This window comes from Ovis aries, chromosome 26 (assembly GCF_016772045.2).
Source record: "Ovis aries strain OAR_USU_Benz2616 breed Rambouillet chromosome 26, ARS-UI_Ramb_v3.0, whole genome shotgun sequence".
In the NCBI taxonomy this organism is placed as follows: Eukaryota; Metazoa; Chordata; class Mammalia; order Artiodactyla; family Bovidae; genus Ovis; species Ovis aries.
This window is the reverse complement of record NC_056079.1, coordinates 38,177,742-38,200,594: the sequence shown is the minus strand read 5'-3', so window position 1 is coordinate 38,200,594 and position 22,853 is coordinate 38,177,742. Positions and strand designations below refer to the sequence as shown.

Sequence of the window (22,853 nt, the reverse complement as noted above, 5' to 3'; positions counted from 1 at the left end):
AGTCACTTCAATCGTGTCCGACTCTGTGCGACCCCACAGAAGGCAGCTCACCAGGCTCTGCTTCCCCTGGGATTCTCCAGGGAAGAACACTGGAGTGGGTTGCCATTTCCTTCTCCAATGCATGAAAGCGAAAAGTGAAAGTGAAGTCGCTCAGTCGTATCCGACCCTCAGTGACCCCATGGACTGCAGCCCACCAGGCTCCTCTGCCCATGGGATTTTCCAGGCAAGAGTACTGGAGTGGGGTGCCACTGACTTCTCCGGAAAATGGTACTGATGAACCTAATTTGCAGGACAGGACTAGAGAGGCAGATAAAGGGAATAGACTTATGGACATGGCCAGGGAAGGAGAGCGTGGGATGCATTGAGAGAGTAGCACTGATATATACATATTACTGTAAGTAAAACAGATGGTGGGAAGTTTCTATTTGACACAGGGAGCTCGACCTGGAGCCCCATGACAGCCTAGAGGGACAGGAAGCAGGTGGGAGGGAGACTCAAGAGGAAGGGATATGTTATGCTTGTAGTTGATTTACATTGATGTATGGCAGAAACTAACGCAACAGTGTAAAGCAATTATCCAATGAAAATAAATTTTAAAAACTGATAAAGAGATAAAATAAAATGTAAGGGTAAATTATCACAGTCCATCTGAGGAGCACAGGTCACTGCAGAATCAGAGAAACTTGAATCTGGCTCACCAGGTGACACCAAATCAAGTTTCTTCAACTTCACAAGCACCTTCTGACAAGGAAACTTCAGAGTCAAAGATTCTGCTGAGAGTGCATCTCTAGAAGTAGAATTAAAACAGGCTACTGTAATGATAAAACAGCCCAAGTCCCATCGGCACCCTGAAAGTGCCCCTGGGCAAAAGCTACCGCAGGTCAGACAAAAAGAACTCCCAGTGGCAAGGAAGAGCAGCCTGCAGCGTCTGTTCTCAGGGTGACAGAAGCCTTTCTCCCCACTTGGGAGCCTCAGGAGATACTGCCAGCTCCTCTTTCTGAAACGCCGTCCCTGGCCGCCCCAGAGACTGTGACACAGAGGCCAGCTAACAGCCCTCCGCCACGGACCGCATCTGCAGTGACGCCGCCGGTGTTTAGCTCTCAGCTCTTCCTCGTCAGGCCAACCTCCTCCATTCGATTAGACTGCCAGTGCTTGGAAGAGCTCCCCCGATCCCCACTTTACTCTACACGGGCAACAGGACCGCATTCCAACAAGGACTGCAACAAGCAGCCTAAGTGCTGTTAAAACAACCTGCAACATTTATCAACTCACTCCACCCGCAACTTACTTATGCTAAGAGGTTTTAAAGGGAGGTTTCATACCCACCACCTTATCATAAGTGATCTTTAAAAAAGACAACAGGCCCCAAATGGAGTCACCTGCGCTCAGCCCACCTCACCAGACCAAGGCTTATTAGTACAACCTCTCCCAAGGAATGGTCTTCACCACCTAGTCTGGACGCTTCTTGTCAGCACCAACAGGAAATCTGCTACAGAGGCCCTTTCCACCCCCCAGAGGAACATGAGGTGACCACCATCCCCTCGTCCCTTCCCTCCTGCCTAGAAAAGCCTTCTGTTTTATACAGCTCCTCCGAGCTCCTCTCTGCTGGCAAGGCGGAATGCTGCCCAGCTGACCGATGGTTTAATAAAGCCAATTATACCTATAAATTTGTTTCATTGTATTTTTGTTATTGAACAGTCATTGTTTTTTACTGATAATCATTCTATGTGTTTGTTGTACCTTCTCCAATTTGTCTTTAACAAACATATTTCTGTATTTCAGACATCAGTATATTTCATTAAGCTTTTAAATATTCTATTGTTTAATGTTATATTTTAAGTAACAAATGTTTAACACAAAATATCGATTATTCCTGATAACTAAGTTATATCTGTCCAGTGTCAATAACAAAAAATTTTTTGTTGGTTATCTATTTTATTTTCTTCCAGTTATACATATTATGGAATACTGAGCAGTGTTCCCCGTGCCATACAGTAGGTCCTTGTTGGTTACCTATTTTAAATATAGCCGTGTGTGCAGGTCTATCCCAAACTCCCAATCTATCCTTTCCCACGAGCCTGCTCCCCTAGTACTCGTAAGTTCATTCTCTAAGTCTGGGAGTCTGTTTCTGCTTTGTAAATAAGTTCATTCATATGATATCGCTTATATGCAGAATCTACTACTGCCATTCTCATTCAACCTATTCTCATTAATGGCAAAAAAATTTTTAAGTGAATAAGGAAAATAACAGAAATACACACACACAGAAAAATATATATAAAATCATTAGTCTAAACACCAGAGAGAACAGTTTGGTATATAAGCTTCTAATCATTTTACTATGTACACACTTGCCACAAAACTATGATATCATACTTGTTTCCTTTAAACACTACTTCTTATATAATCACATGTCATTTAAAACCTGATTGCAAGAGTGACTCTATATAGCTCTTGGTGGTCATTAAGCTGTTTACAAGATACTGATTAAAAGATGCTTACTCCTTGGAAGGAAAGTTACGACCAACCTAGATAGCATATTCAAAAGCAGAGACATTACTCTGCCAACAAAGGTCCATCTAGTCAAGGCTATGGTTTTTCCAGTGGTCATGTATGGATGTGAGAGTTGGACTATGAAGAAAGCTGAGTACCAAAGAATTGATGCTTTTGAACTGTGGTGTTGGAGGAGACTCTTGAGAGTCCCTTGGACTGCAAGGAGATCCAACCAGTCCATCCTAAAGGAGATCAGTCCTTGATGTTCTTTGTAAGGAATGATGCTAAAGCTGAAACTCCAGTACTTTGGCCACCTCATGCGAAGAGCTGACTCATTGGAAAAGACTCTGATGCTGGGAGGGATTGGGGGCAGGAGAAGAAGGGGACGACAGAGGATGAGATGGCTGGATGGCATCACTGACTTGATGGACGTGAGTTTGAGTGAACTCCGGGAGATGGTGATGGACAGGGAGGCCTGGCGTGCTGCAATTCATGGGATCGCAAAGAGCCGGACACGACTGAGCGACTGAACTGAACTGAAGATACTGATGGTGCTGCTGCTGCTAATATTCTGTCCCTAAAATAAGAATTAAGTTATTAGGGACTTCCCTGGTGGTCCAGTGGTTAAGAATCCAACTGCCCATGCAGTGGAGCTGGGTTCGATCCCTGGTCTGGGAAGATCCCACATGCCGCAGAGCAACCAAGTCTGTGAGCCACAACTGCTGAGCCCTCTCTCCACAGTCCACAGGCTGCGACTACGGAAGCCCAAGCACCTGAAGCCCACGCTTGGCAACAAGACCAACCACCGCGCTGAGAAGCCTGCGAGCAGCAACGGAGACCCAGCACAGCCAAAACAAATAAACAAAAATTTAAAAATTAAGTTCTTAAATAACACTTAAGTTCGTTCTGTGTGCCAGACATTGAGCATCTTTACAGGGGGTCATTCCCACTGTGAGGCTTCTGCATGACCCAATGCCCTCCCTGGAATATTCTTACACAAGCTCTCTGTGTCCAAAGATGTACGGACTTCCTTTTGTCGTTAGCTGAATGACACCTGCTCAGACATACCCCCTTCCTCTCCATAAATTATTCCCCGTCAAGAGTGAATGCGCTGGCACACAGCTGGTGCACGAAAGAATTTCTAAAGTGAATCAATGATCTATCTAGTTTCAAAGCTCAAATTCTTAATTCTGTACTATCTGATAAAATTTTTGTACATAAATTTCTATCACCATAAATATTTCCTTGAGGAAATCAGTATTGTGCCTTTAATTTCAAATTTTCAGCAGGCTGATGAGGAATTTATTAAACTACGATATAGAAACACAGAGACTCCAAGATTATTTCCTTCTTTCTCCTAAATGTCAACTATACTGAAACTATAAACAGAATGGATCAACAGTACACACAGAATAATTTCTAAAAATCAGCTGTAATGAAAACTGCCTTCTTTCAGAAAGAAATATTCAGATTCCAAACAGATTTTTTTTTTTTTGGTGCTAAAAGATTACAGTTTCTATTCCGCAGTCCTTGTCAAAAGTACTACTTCTGAGAATGGTGGGTAACCTGTTTTAATCAACTTTATTGCAGGAAAGAGTGGATTGTAAAGGAAGGACAAGACCCGTGAAATGGAGCTTAAAAACCGAGACCTTATTCTTTTAGTCTAAGTGCAGAACTGTGAAGAGGCACTCCTCATTGAAAACAGATAAAACGTCCCCAGAACTAGACTGCTGCCAAACTCCTGTAGGGGACACGAACGGCTGCCTTTATGGCACTGCCGTGTCCCCGTGCCAAAGCGCACCACAGAACAGCCCCGCTGCACGGCAAAGTGGTGAGGGCGGGGCGCCTTAGCCTGGTTCTAAAATAATTGCTTTGCACTGTCTCCACTTCAAGAGTCTTTCTCTAACAGGAGGAGACACTCTCTTCTGGGGGGAAAAAAAATCCCACTTTTATTAGCTCTTAATTATAGTGTCGCTGTTCCCAATGTTACACAATAGCAAAGATCTCTGCCTGTATTGCCATTATCAACTCTATTTTCAGTATGGGTGACTCAGAATAATGTCTGCTTCCTCAAATTTGACATGCAGGACTGAATTTTCAAAACCTTCGCTGATAGGCAATGTGCAAATCCCTCTAAAGTGGGTGAAACCCCCTAACCTTCTCAAGACACTTTCCAGCACTCCTTACATCCGAAGTGCTCAAAATGAGATTTTAAAATGTGAAACAAATATGGCTCCCACACTCTTAAAAAGCAATGAACATTTCCATATTTCAAATAGAAACAAATCTCAGATGGGTAAAATCACTGAAGAATCTGTACTGGAAATGTATTTAAAATATTTCAAAATTATTAAAGTGATAGGTCCACATAATTAGCCACTTTTAATTCACTTCTCCCAACTCTGCCAATCCATTTTCCAAAAGGAACCACTTTTTAACATTTACTGTGTCTCAGGGTATAATGCAGGAGATGCAGGTTCTATCCTTGGGTCGGGAAGATCCCCTGGAAGAGGGCATGGCAACCCACTCCAGTATTCTTGCCTGGAGAATCCCATGGACAGGGGAGCCTGGTGGGCTACAGTCCATAGTGTCCCAAACAGCTGGACATGACTGAGCGACTAACACAGGGTAGTTAATTTGCATCATGCCCTTAAACAGTGTGCTAACAGATTGCAAAATTCTCTATTGCTTTTCTGCTGAGAGAGATGAGGCTTCAGAACATGTGACTGCTCCATCCCACCTGCCCAGTACATGTACATGTCTATGGCTTCTATTTGCATCACGGTGTTGCCCCTTAGAGAAGGAAATGGCAACCCACTCCAGTATTTTTGCCTGGAGAATATGGACAGAGCAGCCTGGTAGGTTGCAGTCTGGGGTAGCAAGAGTCGGACATGACTTAGCGACTAAACCACCATGTGTCGCCCCAGCAGTTTCAAGCATGTGCATTATTTCCTATGTCCTGGGGATCAGGCAGCCTGTTTCTACTTCTTTCTAAGAGCAGCATGATGTGTAGAATTGTGTGTGTAACTATATCTATACACGTAACTATATATATATGCAGTCATGCATAGAAACTATTTCTGTAAATGTAATTTATACCTTTTTCCACTTGATCTGTTATAGGCTTAGATAAATGAATAAAACTATTTGATTATGTTAAAAAAAAAACTAAGAGTAGCATGATGGTTCTCTTCCTGTGTCCCTTGGGTTCTCTGATCTCTGCTTTCATATCCCAAATTCTTCCATCTGTATCTCACAGTGTTAAGGTGAATCTCACAGGGTTAAGGGAAACAATATTCACATCCCATTGTATAAAGGCTCTTCCAATTTTATTTATTATTGCCAACTGTCTTCCAAAGTGGGGAGACCACTGACACTCACATTGCTCTAAAATGCTTGCCAACATTTGGTATCGTTCCTCTTCCAAATTCTGGCCAAGGTGACATTTGAGAAAAGATTTCTCACTGATATAATTAAGTCTTCTGCATCTCTCAATGTGAAAAATCAACACAATCTTACTATTGTGTTGAAGGTTTAAAGTGTTACACTGGTGAATACTAATTTGGGGGTTTGGGTTTTATAATTGTTATTTTTCCTGAACAAGTTTCAAGAAAAATACCAATTGTTTCTAAACTTCCCATTCAGTCAGATATGCTATAAAGTTTTAAAAATTTTATGATGAAACATCAAGAGGTCAGAAGGTTGTCTGGAGCAATAAACACACACGTACCAAATGCTGAAGAATTATCGTGACAGCTGAATTGCTGTATACGCCTCGTTGACTGCATGTTCTTCCCCTTGCCAGAATAAATTTCTGTATATGAATGTAGTCCCATTAAAAACCGTGCTGTGTTGCATGCTTTAGGATGTTACCATATGTACACATTTCTCTGCAAGCTAAAATTTTCATTAAACATTACCTTTTGTGAGTCATTCATGTTAAAAATTGTAACTCTAGTTATTTGCTTTTCACAGTTACATAGGTTTCTATTACATAAATATATGAAACCCTTCCAAGGTTTCAAGGGCCATTTATGTTGTTTTATTTTGAGCTATTGTAAGGTTGCTATGAACAATCCCTTTCACGTAAAACAGCAAGAGTTTCTGTAAATACACACTTTGGACGGGATTAACTGAGACACGGGTGTAAATTCTTCCAACTTCATTTATTATTGCCAATTGTCTTCCAAAGCGAGGAGGCTACCAACACTCACATTGCTCTAAAAGGCTTGCCAACATTTGGTATATTACTCTTCCAAATTCTGGCCAATGTGACATGTGAGATGATGTCTCACTGTGTGTTTAATCTGAGGATCCTTGGCGATCTGAGGGTTATTGGTAAGGCTGAGGATCTCTTCATATATTTACGTATGCCATGCTAAGCCACTGCAGTCATGCCCGACTCTCTGCGACCCCATGGACTGTGGCCTGCCAGGCCCCTCTGCCCATGGGATTCTCCAGGCAAGAATGCTGGAGTGTGTTGCCATTCCCTTCTCCCAGGGATCTTCCCGACCCAGGGATTGAACCCGGGTCTCCTGCACTGCAGGTGGATTCTTTACTGTCTGAGCCACTCTAACAATATATCCCTTTCACTGTTTTTGTTTCTCTAAATCTTAAGAGAGCTTTCTCGGAACCCTCCTACATGGTAAGTGGGAATGTAAATCGGTACAGTCACTATGGAGAACAGTATGCTGCTGCTACTGCTAAGTTGCTTTAGTGGTGTCTGACTCTGTGCGACCCCATAGACGGCAGCCCACCAGGCCAGAACGCTGGAGTAGGTTGCCATGTCCTTGTCCAATGCATGAAAGTGAAAAGTGAAAGTGAAGTCACTCAGTCATGTCCGACTCTTCAAGACCCCAAGGACTGCAGCCCACCAGGCTCCTCTGTCCATGGGATTTTCCAGGCAAGGGTACTGGAGTGGGTTGCCATTGCCTTCTCCAGGAGAACAGAAAGGAGGTTCCTTAAAAACCTAAAAGCAGAGCTACCTTATGACCCTGCAATCCTACTCCTGGGCATATACCCAGAGAAAAACAGGATCTGAAAGGATACGTGCACCCCAGTGTTCATTGCAGCTCTGTTTACAATAGCCAGGACATGAAAGCAACCTAACTGTCTATCAACAGATCCACGGATAAAGAAGATGTGGTCCACAGACACTGCAATATTACTCAGCTATTAAGAGAGCATTATTTACCCAAAGGTCATGAAGATGTTTACATTTTGCTCTAAACATTTTGGATTTTGTCTCTCAAATGTTTACCTTTGATCTATCTGAAACTGATTTTTACAGTTGGGCTGAGGTGGGGGAACATACTCAGAAGCACATACACCCCACAGCCCCCATCCACACCCACCTGCATTCCATACGCACACACTCACCATACACACCTCATCCCTTCCACACACAACCACATGCCCCCACAGCACACACATCACCCAGTCACCTACCACACTTACACACACCCTCAGCACCGTTTGCTGAAACACTTCCGTAGTCTTCAAATGATCTCACTCACTGCCTCTGTTTCATGACCACGTTACCATAAACACTAACACGGCTACTTCCGGACCCTCCTATCTGCTCCACTGTCCTCTGGGTATCTCTCGTCATCTGGGAGAAGGTCAGCATGGTCCAGCTGCACTTCTCAATTCTGAACATCTTATGCGGTATCTTAGCTAACAATATACGTCTTTAAAAATTTGTGCCGTGGAGTCTAGATTGTAATGACCTGTATGGTATGTATTGTACACCTAAAGGGAAGCGCCTAAGTGGAGAGAGGCTATATGTAAGATAGTCTTTGTGTGTGCATAGTTTTAGGCGCTTGAGGAGTGTTTAATTCACGGAGGAAAAAAGTTCATCTCTTGCACCTCTACTGATGTAGAGTGTGGTGCTTATTTCTTGCCATGCTGACACTGAGGTGGGAGCACAGTGCTAGGCAGGGCCTCTGCCCCTCTGTCTGCCCCTGTCCCTGCAGGCGGCGCCAGTCTCAGTGGGAAGTGGGGGGCAGGGGAGGTGGTCCACGGTGTTGGAAGACTCGGGGGCCAGAGAAGCAGTGACTGTGTGTGAGGAGGCCTGGCACGATGGGACGGGGACTTGTGGAAAGGATGGCCAGCCAGAAAATGCAGATAAATCCACACAACTCAATTTACCAAACAGTGCCGGGTTGCCCCAATAAAAGGCATGCTTAGACCCTGCTGGCCCCAGGCTGAGACCTTTAGTCACCTAAATACATGCCCCGGTCCTGATGGCACAGACATGGAGAACTTGAATGTTTTCTAGGCATATGTTCTCATGGGCACTGCTTTTAATAATGTGCCATAGTTAGTTTGGTATAATCAGATTTTAGTTCTACCAGATTTCCTGACATTCGATAGCTTTGGCTAATAAATTTAAGATGAATTTCCTCCTTAGTAAAATGGGGATAATATAGTAGTAATACCTGCTTCATAGATTAAATGAAGTGCTTAGGAAAAAGCACTAATATTGAGTAATCACTTGATTATCTTTCTTATTCATCATCACTTAGCACATTCATATTTAGAATACCTTGTTTCCATTTTTTTTATTTCCACAGATATCTTGCATTGGTTAATAAAACTAAGAGCGTGTATAGAACTTTATTTTTCATTCTGCTTGACAAAATCCAGAAGATACACTTTGTTTTCTAAACTTGACTGTTCAAATCTTGCCCTCAGTGTCAGATTTAATGGGTCTGGTGAACACATATACTTCTATGAGACAGAACATTTGCTTTTAATCATGATTTGTTTCCTGGACAAATTTCTGAGCTAAGCATATTTTTAAAGTGAAAGTGAAAGCATGTCTTTAAAAGACTAAATAAATAAGAGGAAAGAAAATCTCCAAGTTAAAAAAAAAATGTTTATATGAGAAATTGAAATACTCTGACAAATTTAGTATTTTAGAATAAATTTTAAAAATGAAAGAAATAAATCTTGAGTTGGACAGGTGGTCCTTTACAGACAAGTTAACCAAGGTTTTAATCTTTCCACAGGCTTTTGACCCAAACCTTCACTTATGGAAAACTTTCATCAGAGCACCCACCCAGGCATACACATACGCACAGATGCAGCGGAGTCCTGAGGCAGGAGGCAGACGGGCACCCCTCAGCGTAAAGCAACGGGACATTCATTCCCTATTGACCACTCCAAAATAAGAATAGCAGGACAATTAAAGGAAGAGGCTGCGCCCTGCCCAGACCCACATATTTCTCATTCCTGAAGTCAGGAGATCTCCTCAACCACATGTGCGCAGAAAAGCTCCTTGGAGGTCAAAGGGAGTGATGTCAACTAACATAAGTTACCTGTACTCCCTTGCGGTAGAAACCATCGTGGCTAAGAGATGCATGTGCACACAGGGAAGGATCCTGATACACACCAAATACGGACTGTGAACCGGGCAAATCAGAATGATGGGCCAAAGGAAAACCGAAAGAAACGCCCCATGTAAGTGACTTAAACTGCTATGAGGGTGCAACTCGGGGACGCTCGCTCCAAGTCTGCCTGTCTGTCCATCCAGACATACCGGACTCTTTCCTCTTAATAACTACTTCACTGGCTTCACTACTTTCTGTCTTTGTGGAAATTCTTTTGTGCAAAGCCGAAGGGCCAGCGCCCTTGTCACTGACCACTGGTCTAGCGGCTTGGATCTGGGGCTTTCAACGCCGTGATCTGGCCCCTGTCTGTGGCTGGGAACCCAAGCCCTGCTCCAAGGACGTTACAGGCCACCTGAGATGGCTACAGTGAATATGATGAATCCACATAAGTTTCTGCAGACTTAGCAGAGTAATGTACCCAAGAGGCATCATGATGCAAACTTCTCAAAAATTATTCAGCTCTTCCCTTCCAGGAAAGCTCCACTACTGCTTTTCACTCTTCTAAGATATCAGAAATGCAAGGGATGTATTTTAAAATGCAGTAGATATGAGTAATACAAAACGTATTTTAAATCTGCTTATGGTGACCAGCTCTCAAAACAGAAGGATGCGTTCAGAAGTGGGTCAGGCGATGGTGTGGTAAGCCATCCAGGAGCGAGATTAACCAGTTAAAGCAGATATGACCGGAAGTCCAATAAAAGGGATGGGGGGTGGGGAGGTTATGGAAGAGATTAGCTGGGAAGAAGACAAATCCCATTCTGGCACTCCACATAAACACCTGATCACACTCAAATACCTAGAATTCCTTGTCACTTTCTCAATCCAGTTAAATACTAGGTCTTGAGGACTGAGGCAACTAGGAAGAAATTTCTTAACAACAGGGATCAATAATCAGGGTAGTTGTAGCTATGCTCATTAAAGACTAACCACTGCAGAAACTACACCATAGCAACTAGAAAACAGAACAATATATATAAAACAATAGTTTTCAGACACCGTACACTAGGCAGATTTGAACTGAAAGAAGAGAAATTTGAAGAGAGAGGAACAACTAAGGTAAGCCCAGATTCCTGCTTGGAGGAAGTGTCTTAACTAAGATCCAGCAGTAAACAGGGTGCTTGGAGCTGTGTGCTGAGTTGATGAGCTGAAGAGGAAGTTTGGTGAGGCTGAGGTGGCTATAATTTATGGAGCAGAGACAGAGAGACAAAGAGAGAGAGACAGCTGCACAGAGACACAGCTCTGAAGATCTGTGGGGGAATCCCAGGATTTTGGCCGGAGCACTGATCTGAACACTCATGAAAAGAAATGGACCGATGCATCACAGATAAGGAGTAGAATGAGTAGTTTTAAGAGCTCACACAGGGCTAAGAACAGTCTATATTCTCATCAGACAGACTGGAAAGACTTTATTACACCAGGGCATTGAAGAGAGTCTAAAGAAGAGTAATAATGCTTTAGTAATGCTTGAGAAACCTATATGCAGGTCAGGAAGCAACAGTTAGAACTGGACATGGAACAACAGACTGGTTCCAAATAGGAAAAGGAGCACGCCAAGGCTGTACACTGCCACCCTGCTTATTTAACTTATATGCAGAGTACATCATGAGAAACGCTGGGCTGGAAGAAGCAGAAGCTGGAATCAAAACTGCCAGGAGAAATATTAATAACTTAGATATGCAGACGACACCACCCTTATGGCAGAAAGTGAAGAGGAACTCAAAAGCCTCTTGATGAAAATGAAAGAGGAGAGTGAAAAAGTTGGCTTAAAGCTCAACATTCAGAAAACGAAGATCACGGCATCTGGTCCCATCACTTCATGGCAAATAGATGGGGAAACAGTGGAAACAGTGTCAGACTTTATTTTGGGGGGCTCTAAAATCACTGCAGATGGTGACTGCAGCCATGAAATTAAAAGACGCTTACTCCTTGGAAGGAAAGTTATGACCAACCTAGATAGCATATTCAAAAGCAGAGACATTATTTTGCCAACAAAGGTCCATCTAGTCAAGGCTATGGTTTTTCCAGTGGTCATGTATGGATGTGAGAGTTGGACTGTGAAGAAAGCTGAGCACCGAAGAATTGATGCTTTTGAACTGTGGTGTTGGAGAAGACTCTTGAGAGTCCCTTGGACTGCAAGGAGATCCAACCAGTCCATTCTAAAGGAGATCAGCCCTGGGTGTTCTTTGGAAGGAATGATGCTAAAGCTGAAACTCCAATACTTTGGCCACCTCATGCGAAGAGCTGACTCATTGGAAAAGACTCTGATGCTGGGAGGGATTGGGGGCAGGAGGAGAAGGGGAGGACAGAGGATGAGATGGCTGGATGGCATCACTGACTCGATGGACGTGAGTTTGAGTGAACTCTAGGAGCTGGTGATGGACAGGGAGGCCTGGCGTGCTGCGATTCATGGGGTCGCAAAGAATCGGACACGACTGAGCGACTGAACTGAACTGAACTGAACTGAATGCAGCTAAGTGAGTCCCCACACAAAGGCTGCTCCAGACCCAACATGTGTGCATGTGCGCTAAGTTGCTTCAGTTGTTTCCGACTCTTGGCAGCGCTATGGTCTGTAGCCTGCCAGGCTCCTCCGTCCCTGGGATTTTCCAGGCAAGCATACTGGAGTGGGTGGCCATGCCCTCCTCCGGGGGATCTTCCCAACCCAGGGGCTGTAGCCATGTCTCCTAAGTCTCCTGCATTGGCAGGCGGGGTCTTTACCACTGGCACCACCTGTGAAGCCCGGCCCTCCTGGAACAAAGGGTAAAGGCAAGACTTTAACGGGTTCACCTAGTCAGCAAGTCACTCATTTGGACAATGGAATAAAATCCAACATTCTTTAAAAGAATAGAACCAAATCCACCCTGAAAAATGTCACATTGTCTGGCATCCAAATAAAAATTGTTAGGAATGCAAAGACTGTAACAGTTCCAGAAAAGACAGAATGAAATTTGAAGAGAAGGACCTTAAAACAGCTATTGTCAACATGAAAAATATGCTCAAGGATATTAAGAAAGATACAAACTTGATAAGGAGAGAAACAGAGGATAAAAAAGTTCACTTTGCCGTTTCTAAGATAAAAATACTATATGTCGAATAAAAATACTGTGGTAAACTTGAAGAAAAAGCAATAAAAATTATTAAAATAAAGTACTGAAGAAACAAACAAAAAAAAAGAGTTGGAAAAAATGTAATATGGTGCAACATATAGGGAACTAGGGTCCCAGAGAGAAGGGTGGGTACTATAAAAATGATGACTGGGAAAATTCTAGAATTGGTAAAAAACATAAACCAATGAATCCAAGAACTTAAAAATAACCACCAGGCAAGGAAAACATAAAGCAAAGCACCTCACAATAAAACTACTTAAAATCAAAGATAAAGAGAAAACTTTTGAGAGTGGCCAGAGGGGCAGAAATCCACACTATGTATAGAGGAACAAAAAATGACAGCAGACCTTTGTCTAAGCCACACAGGGCAGAGAACAATGGAATACATTAAAATTTTAAACAAAAATGAAAGCACTGTCAAGGAATTCTACACCAGTGAATACAAATTCCTAAGGTTAAGGTGCAGCACAAATTATTTTAAAAGCCAGTAAAACATGAGAACCAGCAGTTTACTATAAGATATGTTGAAAGAAATTGTTCAGGAAGGAAAAAAAAAGACACTAAACAGAAATGCGAAATTGGAAAAAGGAACCCGGTACACCAGCAATGGTCAGTATGTGAGTAAATGTAAAGAACACATTTCTTTTTAAAGCAAAAATAATAACAATGTAGTATGAGTTTAATAAACATAATTAAAACGTATGATAATAGCACATTGCTAGTAAAGAGAAAGGGGAAACCTGTTATAAAGGTTTCAAAGCACTCATAAAGTAGTAACATTTGAAGGCAAACTGACAAGTTGAACCTTATACTGTAAACCCTCCAGCAATAATGAAAATTATTAAAGATGTATAACTAATATGCCAACAAGTGAAGAAAGGCTGAACCACACACATCCACATGCAATCCCATAAAAGGCAGAGAAAGAGGAAAAAATAAAAATCAAACAGCCAGATGGCAGAATTAAAGTCAACGATATCCACCATTATTATAAATGTAAACACTCCAATTAAAAGACAGTTGGTAGAAAAGAACCACCAGTACACTGTATAAAACAATTTTAAAGACAAGATCATGGAGTAAGAAAACAAAGCTAGAAAAAATTTCTGTATATTATGCAAAAATTGAAAAGAAAGCTAGAGTCACTACATTCAGTTCAGTTCAGTCGCTCAGTCATGTCCGACTCTGCGACCCCATGAACCGCAGCACGCCAGGCCTCCCTGTCCATCACCAACTCCCGGAGTCCACCCAAACCCATGTCCACCCAAACCCAAATGGTGTCACCCAAATGGTGAATGTCCGCCATTCACCCATCTCATCCTCTGTCATCCCCTTCTCATCCTACCCTCAATCTTTCCCAGCATCAGGGTCTTTTCCAGTGAGTCAGCTCTTCGGATCAGGTGGCCAAAGTACTGGAGTTTCAGCTTTAGCATCATTCCTTACAAAGAACACCCAGGGCTGATCTCCTTCAGGATGGACTGGTTGGATCTCCTTGCAGTCCAAGGGACTCTCAAGAGTCTTCTCCAACACCACAGTTCAAAAGCATCAATTCTTCGGCGCTCGGCTTTCTTTATAGTCCAACTCTCACATCCATACATGACCACTGGAAAAACCATAGCCTTGACTAGACAGACCTTTGTTGGCAGAGTAATGTCTCTGCTTTTCAATATGCTATCTAGGTTGGTCATAACTTTCCTTCCAAGGAGTAAGCGTCTTTTAATTTCATGGCTGCAATCACCATCTGCAGTGATTTTGGAGCCCCCAAAATAAAGTCAGCCACTGTTTCCACTGTTTCCCCATTTATCTGCCATGAAGGGATGGGACTGGATGCCATGATCTTAGTTTTCTGAATGTTGAGCTTTAAGCCAACTTTTCCACTCTCCTCTTTCACTTTCATCAAGAGGCTTTTGAGTTCCTCTTCACTTTCTGCCATAAGGGTGGTGTCATCTGCATATCTGAGGTTATTGAGATTTCTCCTGGCAGTCTTGATTCTAGCTTGTGCTTCCTCCAGCCCAGCATTTCTCATGATGTACTCTGCATATAAGTTAAATAAGCAGGGTGACAGTATACAGCCTTGACGTACTCCTTTTCCTATTTGGAACCAGTCTGTTGTTCCACAGTTCTAACTGCTGCTGCTTCTTTTTATTTTTTTTATTTTATTTTATTTTTATTTTTATTTTTTTTATTTTAAAATCTTTAATTCTTACATGCGTTCCCAAACATGACCCCCCCTCCCACCTCCCTCCCCACAACAACTCTCTGGGTCATCCCCATGCACCAGCCCCAAGCATGCTGCACCCTATGTCAGACATGGACTGGTGATTCAATTCTTACATGATAGTTTACATGTTAGAATTCCCATTCTCCCAAATCATCCCACCCTCTCCCTCTCCCTCTGAGTCCAAAAGTCCGTTATACACATCTGTGTCTTTTTTCCTGTCTTGCATACAGGGTCGTCATTGCCATCTTCCTAAATTCCATATATATGTGTTAGTATACTGTATTGGTGTTTTTCTTTCTGGCTTACTTCACTCTGTATAATTGGCTCCAGTTTCATCCATCTCATCAGAACTGATTCAAATGAATTCTTTTTAACAGCTGAGTAATACTCCATTGTGTATATGTACCACAGCTTTCTTATCCATTCATCTGCTGATGGACATCTAGGTTGTTTCCATGTCCTGGCTATTATAAACAGTGCTGCGATGAACACTGGGGTACATGTGTCTCTTTCAATTCTGGTTTCCTCGGTGTGTATGCCCAGCAGTGGGATTGCTGGGTCATAAGGTAGTTCTATTTGCAATTTTTTAAGGAATCTCCACACTGTTCTCCATAGTGGCTGTACTAGTTTGCATTCCCACCAACAGTGTAGGAGGGTTCCCTTTTCTCCACACCCTCTCCAGCATTTACTGCTTGCAGATTTTTGGATCGCAGCCATTCTGACTGGTGTGAAGTGGTACCTCATTGTGGTTTTGATTTGCATTTCTCTAATAATGAGTGATGTTGAGCATCTTTTCATGTGTTTGTTAGCCATCCATATGTCTTCTATATGATTATCTCAATAGATGCAGAGAAGGCCTTTGACAAAATTCAACATCCATTTATGATAAAAACTCTCCAGAAAGCAGGAATAGAAGGAACATACCTCAACATAATAAAAGCTATATATGACAAACCCACAGCAAACATTATCCTCAATGGTGAAAAATTGAAAGCATTTCCCCTAAAGTCAGGAACAAGACAAGGGTGTCCACTTTCACCACTACTATTCAACATAGTCCTGGAAGTTTTGGCCACAGCAATCAGAACAGAAAAAGAAATAAAAGGAATCCAAATTGGAAAAGAAGAAGTAAAACTCTCACTGTTTGCAGATGACATGATCCTCTACATGGAAAACCCTAAAGACTCCACCAGAAAATTACTAGAGCTCATCAATGAATATAGTAAAGTTGCAGGGTATAAAATCAACACACAGAAATCCCTTGCATTCCTATACACGAATAATGAGAAAGTAGAAAAAGAAATTAAGGAAACAATTCCATTCACCATTGCAACGAAAAGAATAAAATACTTAGGAATATATCTACCTAAAGAAACTAAAGACCTATATATAGAAAACTATAAAACACTGATGAAAGAAATCAAAGAGGACACTAATAGATGGAGAAATATACCATGTTCATGGATCGGAAGAATCAATATAGTGAAAATGAGTATACTACCCAAAGCAATTTACAAATTCAATGCAATCCCTATCAAGCTACCAGCCACATTTTTCACAGAGCTAGAACAAATAATTTCAAGATTTGTATGGAAATACAAAAAACCTCGAATAGCCAAAGCAATCTTGAGAAAGAAGAATGGAACTGGAGGAATCAACTTGCCTGACTTCAGGCTCTACTACAAAGCCACAGTCATCAAGACAGTATGGTACTGGCACAAAGACAGACACATAGATCAATGGAACAAAATAGAAAGCCCAGAGATAAATCCACACACATATGGACACCTTATCTTTGACAAAGGAGGCAAGAATATACAATGGAGTAAAGACAATCTCTTTAACAAGTGGTGCTGGGAAAACTGGTCAACCACTTGTAAAAGAATGAAACTAGATCACTTTCTAACACCATACACAAAAATAAACTCAAAATGGATTAAAGATCTAAATGTAAGATCAGAAACTATAAAACTCCTAGAGGAGAATATAGGCAAAACACTCTCAGAAATAAATCACAGCAGGATCCTCTATGATCCACCTCCCAGAATTCTGGAAATAAAAGCAAAAATAAACAAATGGGATCTAATTGAAATTAAAAGCTTCTGCACAACAAAGGAAAATATAAGCAAGGTGAAAAGACAGCCTTCTGAATGGGAGAAAATAATAGCAAATGAAGCAACTGACAAACAACTAATCTCAAAAATATATAAGCAACTTATGCAGCTCAATTCCAGAAAAATAAACGACCCAATCAAAAAATGGGCCAAAGAACTAAACAGACATTTCTCCAAAGAAGACATACGGATGGCTAACTGCTGCTTCTTGATAAACTTTCAGTTCAGTTCAATTCAGTTCAGTCACTGAGTCGTGTCCGACTCTTTGCGACCCCATGAATCGCAGCACGCCAGGCCTCCCTGTCCATCATCATCAACTCCCAGAGTTCACTCAGACTCACATCCATCGAGTCAGTGATGCCATCCAGCCATTTCATCCTCAGTCGTCCCCTTCTCCTCCTGCCCCCAGTCCCTCCTAGCATCAGAGTTTTTTCTAATGAGTCAACTCTTTGCATGAGGTGGTCAAAGTATTGGAGTTTCAGCTTTAGCATCAGTCCTTCCAAAGAACACCCAGGACTGATCTCCTTCAGAATGGACTGGTTGAATCTCCTTGCAGTCCAAGGGGCTCTCAAGAGTCTTCTCCAACACCACAGTTCAAAAGCATCAATTCTTCAGTACTCAGCTTTCTTCACAGTCCAACTCTCGCATCCATACATGGCCACTGGAAAAACCATAGCCTTGACTAGACGGACCTTTGCTGACAAATAGTGGATATAAATTATCACTGGGCTTTGTTGATGGCTCAGCTGGTAAAAGAATCTGCCTGCAGTGTAGGAGACATGGGTTCAATCCCTGCGTTGGGAAGATTTCCTAGAGAAGGGAAGGGCTACCTACTCCAGTATTTTTGCTTAGAGAATTCCATGGACAGAGGAGCCTGAGATTGCAAAGAATTAGACATGACTGATTATCTAATTATCATTAGAAATCATGCACTTTCCTGTACTAAAAACGCTGAATCATTTTGTCCATACTAAGGTGATCTTAAAATCCATGAAAAGTTGAATTGGGAATATCTGGGAAGAGCCTGAGGACTACAGCCTGAAACTTCAAGGCTCCTTGTGCAACCCCTCTCTCAAAGGCAGAGGTGAAGAGCCCTGAATGATAACGCAAGCGTAGGAGTCAAGTCTGCAGACCGGGCCCAGTCAGCCCCATCTCACCTGAGCCATCTGTTTTCCCACCTATTTTGGGTTCTGAGGCAGGATCAGAAACAGAGAGTGAAGCCGAGGCAGGCAACAGGCAGAACATCTTATGTTGCTAAAAAGAAAAAGCCTGGGATATTTAAAACTGTCCTGAACAACCAGAAATTCTCAAAGGAGGTAACTGAGGCTTTGAAGCAGTCATTTGAAAGGATCCAGGGTCAGACCCACCTGCTGATGTCAGAGAGCCTCTCAGAGAGGCTGGGGCAGCTGCAGCCCTCCTGGGACACTCAGGAGCCAGCCACTGCAGACGCCCGCTCTACCTCGGGACATGGGCTGGCAAGCGCCCTGTGGGTCCTCCCCTTGACTGACGAGGCTCGGGACCCAGCTACACCTCCACCCACCAACCTGAAGGAACCAGGAACTCAGGCCAGGCAGTTAACTAGGTGGGGACACAGTCCCTCCCACCAGAAGGCTGCCTTAAGGCCTCCCTGAGCCCACAGCTGGCCCTGAACACACCCTGTCCACCAGAGGGTCCAGGACCTGGCTGCACACACCAGCACCCAGGACCCAGGCCTGGGAGCCTCAGGGCCCTGCCGCCATAGACCCCAGGACCCAGCTCCACGCAGAGTGAGCAGGAACCAGCCCCAGAATCTCCTGGGCCTTGGCCCCACTCCCCATGATCCTGCTTCTAGCCTTGGGACCAGCATCACCCACCAGCAGGCAGAGACACACCCAAGGAAAACTGTAGCCTTGGAGCCTGAAGACTGAGCCCACCCACGAGCTGGGCCCTGGCCTGCCTACCTTCAGGCCAACGCCAGCTCTGAGGGACACTGGGTCCCTTAGCCAGTTCCCCAGGATCCAGTTCCATGCAACAGAGGTACAATTCCAGTACTGGTACCCCTGGATCCTGCAGTTAGACCCCAGGACCTGGCTCTGCCCGTCACTGGCCCAGCATGCACCTTGGGGCTCACCAGGAGTGAGGCAGCCAGCCACCCTGTGACTCAGGCGCACCAACCAGTGAGCAGCAACCTCTACACAAGGAGGGCCTGGCAAGCAACCAGACCAGGGCCAGCCATGCCTACGAGAGTACCCAGCGTAGCCAGCCCACCACAAGGGGAGGACCCACAAAGCCGTCTTAGGAGGCACCCCTGGAGCACAGAGCCCTGAGTGCTGCTGGGCTACGCGGGAAGTCCCTGCCAAAGGTCATTCTCCAAGGTCAGGAAACGTAACCAAGGTATCAGAAACAGAGAAATGAAACCAGCAAATAAGGCACAATGGGAAGACAGGAGAACGTGTTCCAAATACAGGAACAAGTAGACGCCCTAGAAGAAGAACTAGGTGGAGATACGCCATTTGATTGAGAAATGTTCAGGGTACCAACTGTAAAGACGACCAAAGGACTCGAGAGAAGAATGAATGAACAGAGGCAGAAGTTGGGGCTTTTTCACAAAGAGTTAGAAAATACAAACAACAGCTAAACAGAGATGAAGAATGCAGTAGCTGAAATGGAAAAATACACTCCGGGTAATCGGCAGTAGACGAAATGATACAGAGGATCAGTGAACTAGAAGACGGACTAAAGAATAAAAAGAAATGAGGATAGTTTAAGAGATCTCTGGGGGCAACATCAAGGGCACCAGCGTTCTCAGTGCAGGGGCACCAGAAGGAGAAGAGAGTATGTGGACGACAACATACTTGAATCCATGATGGCTGAAGACTTCCCCATCCTGGGAAAGGAAACAGACTACGTGGTTGAAAATCCGCAGTCTGAAACAGGACCAACCCAAAGGGGGCACTGACACACTGCAATTAAAATGGCAAGAATGAAAACTACAGACAGAATATGAAAAGCATCAAGGTAAAAGCAACGAGTTACTTACAAAGGAGCTCCTATAAGCTAGCCAACTTTTCAGCCAAGATAAGTGTCCATCAACTGATAAGTGAATAAAGAAGACGTGAGACACACACACACACACACACACACACACACACACATGCACGCATGCACACAATGGAATATTACTCAGATATGAAGAAGAATGCGATTCTGCCATTTGCAACAATATGAATGGCTCTGGAGAGCATTATGGCTAGTGAACTAAGGCAGACAGAGGAAGATAAACACTATGTTTCACCACTTATTCATGGAATCTAAGAAACAAATGAGTGAATATTCCGAAAATGAAACAGACTCACAGATATATAGTACAAACCAGTGTCTACCATGGGGAGAGGGATGGGGAAGGAGCAATATAAGGGTGGGAAATTAAGGGGTAAAAACTACTACATATAAAGTAAATAAGCTACAAGGATACATTGTATAGCACAGGGAATTCCAGCCAATATTTTATAACAACTATAACTGGAGTATAACCTATAAAATTTTTGAATCACTATGTTATACACCTGAAGATATTATAAATCAATTATACCTCAATAAGAATAAATGTGATACACAAAACAATAAAGAGAAAGAAATGCAGGAAATGCCCTGGAGACAACTCTTCATCTTCAGGTGTTTCCTTGCCCCTTTTCCCTACGCTGTTAGGCTTAAGTTTCACTTGCAACTGGCTTGCAGACACAATGTTGTTGGAGAAGACGAAGTAGCCTGGGGAGGCTAGTGCGCAGGGCGCCTAGGAAAGGCGGTGGGGCAGTCCTACAGAACCGGGGGAGCCCCGTGAGCCAGCGTCAAAGCCACACTATCGCAACATTTCTCTTGACTGCACCCTGGCAGAGCGTGCTAGAATATGCTAGCACATGAAGGAAAATATGCGCAGTGCAGACGGAAGCAGCGGGACTGTGCATCCCAGCGCCGCAAGCCTGTGTCTGCAGGAGCAGCCTAAAGCTGGGCATACGCCGCAGCTATCTCAGTCCATCCACTGTACTGCCTACACGCAACTGCCCTTTCACCCTCTGCAAAGGCGATTCTAGACACAGACACACTCCATTGCACCTGGACTCCCAGCATCACACGTCAGCAGGCCATCCTGTCACACGGCCCTCCTTCCGTTTCCCAGGACGAAGCACACACGTTGCCTACACACACCTGTCCCTCCTCCACGGACGTCCACGCTCCACGCGTGTGCCTGGATCACAATTCTGTCCCTCCTTGCTTTGTTTCCAGGGCCTCGTGCTATTTATTATTCTATGTGTTATAAGTTGAACCTTTCCTTCAACCACCAGAAATGGAAACTCCATGGCGATAAGGCCCTTGTCCTTTCTATATACTTCTGTATTTTTGACGCCTAGCGCATGGCAGGTACTCAAAGTTATTTGCTGAAGGCAGGAATAAATAGATGAATAAGAGGTTAGAAATGAATAATCTGTGAGTCTTCTGGTTCTGAAGTTCTAAAGTTCTATTCGCAGAAGATCGAGTACATAAGGGATTTATGATTTAGGGTTAGAGGTTTTATCAAATTTCAATAATATTTCTCTAAATAAATATCATTTGTCTTTATTCCTTTGCTTCAGATAAATTCACTTTAATTTTGCGCTTATCTTAAAGATGAAATAAATGAGACAGGAAATGTCAACAAATGATGCTTACTCTTCTTTCCATCCATATCTGCATGGATTTTCCGAGCCAAGAACCCGCTTTTGTACACAGCGGCATTGGGGTCATGAGGAATGTCCAGGAATGGGTTGGTGGTGCTCCCAATGCGGCTGATGCTCTTTGGATGCGTTCCATTAGCCTTCTCGTCGGCACCTTCAGACACAGACTTTTTTTTCTCTTCATCGTCTCTAAAAGGATAAAACAAAGATGGAACACAAGGGTTGAGTAACACAATATTCACTGAACGGTTATCTGGTGTAAGAAATGATCATACTTTCTAATGGCCTGTGAGTCCTGATGACAAGGACCACGATAAGGACAGCTGTGGCTCGCTAAACATCTCCTGTGTGTCAGTGACCATGCAGCCTTGGCAGACTGACATTAGTGTCCTACACCACAGGTAAGGAAACAGACCCAAAGTTTAGATAAATATGCCAAAGCACAGTCCCAGGAATTACAGGAAGAAGCTGACAGGATATGACTGCAAAGGCTCCAAAGCCTCTGGCCTTCCCATCTACTACAGAACCCTCAGGTTTGTCTGCTTTCAAAACAAGTGGAGCTTCTCTGGCAGAGACCGTGATTTTGATTTCTGCATGCCCTAGTATAGTGCCAAGCGTGCAGAATACGACAGACAGAGACTAAGTCCAGTAAACAATGTTAGACTATGCCTGCCAGATAACCAGGTAATCTCTACTAATAACGCTCAGGTACAGCTGTCAGTAGGTTCGGACGGGGCACCACACACGGTCACGCACAGTGCCTCGGCTTTCCCACGCATCCCGTCACCAACTGAGGAAGCCCCTGGTTGCCCAGCCCTGCCTTCGGAACCCCTGTT

The 22,853-nt window shown here is 43.5% G+C and overlaps 1 protein-coding gene across 18 annotated transcripts in view; it reads right to left on the bottom strand.

The window, feature by feature from the left end:
• Positions 1-22,853, bottom strand: part of PSD3 (pleckstrin and Sec7 domain containing 3) — a 590,582-nt gene that overhangs the window by 81,889 nt on the left and 485,840 nt on the right. For 16 of the 18 annotated variants that reach the window (XM_042241260.2, XM_060407086.1, XM_042241264.2 and 13 more), the window contains one exon: positions 22,013-22,206. In XM_042241260.2, the coding sequence (XP_042097194.1) occupies positions 22,013-22,206 (194 nt within the window). Of the gene's footprint in view, positions 1-22,012; positions 22,207-22,853 lie in introns of those variants that run through there. The other 2 variants (XM_060407088.1, XM_060407094.1) reach the window with 1 other exon arrangement.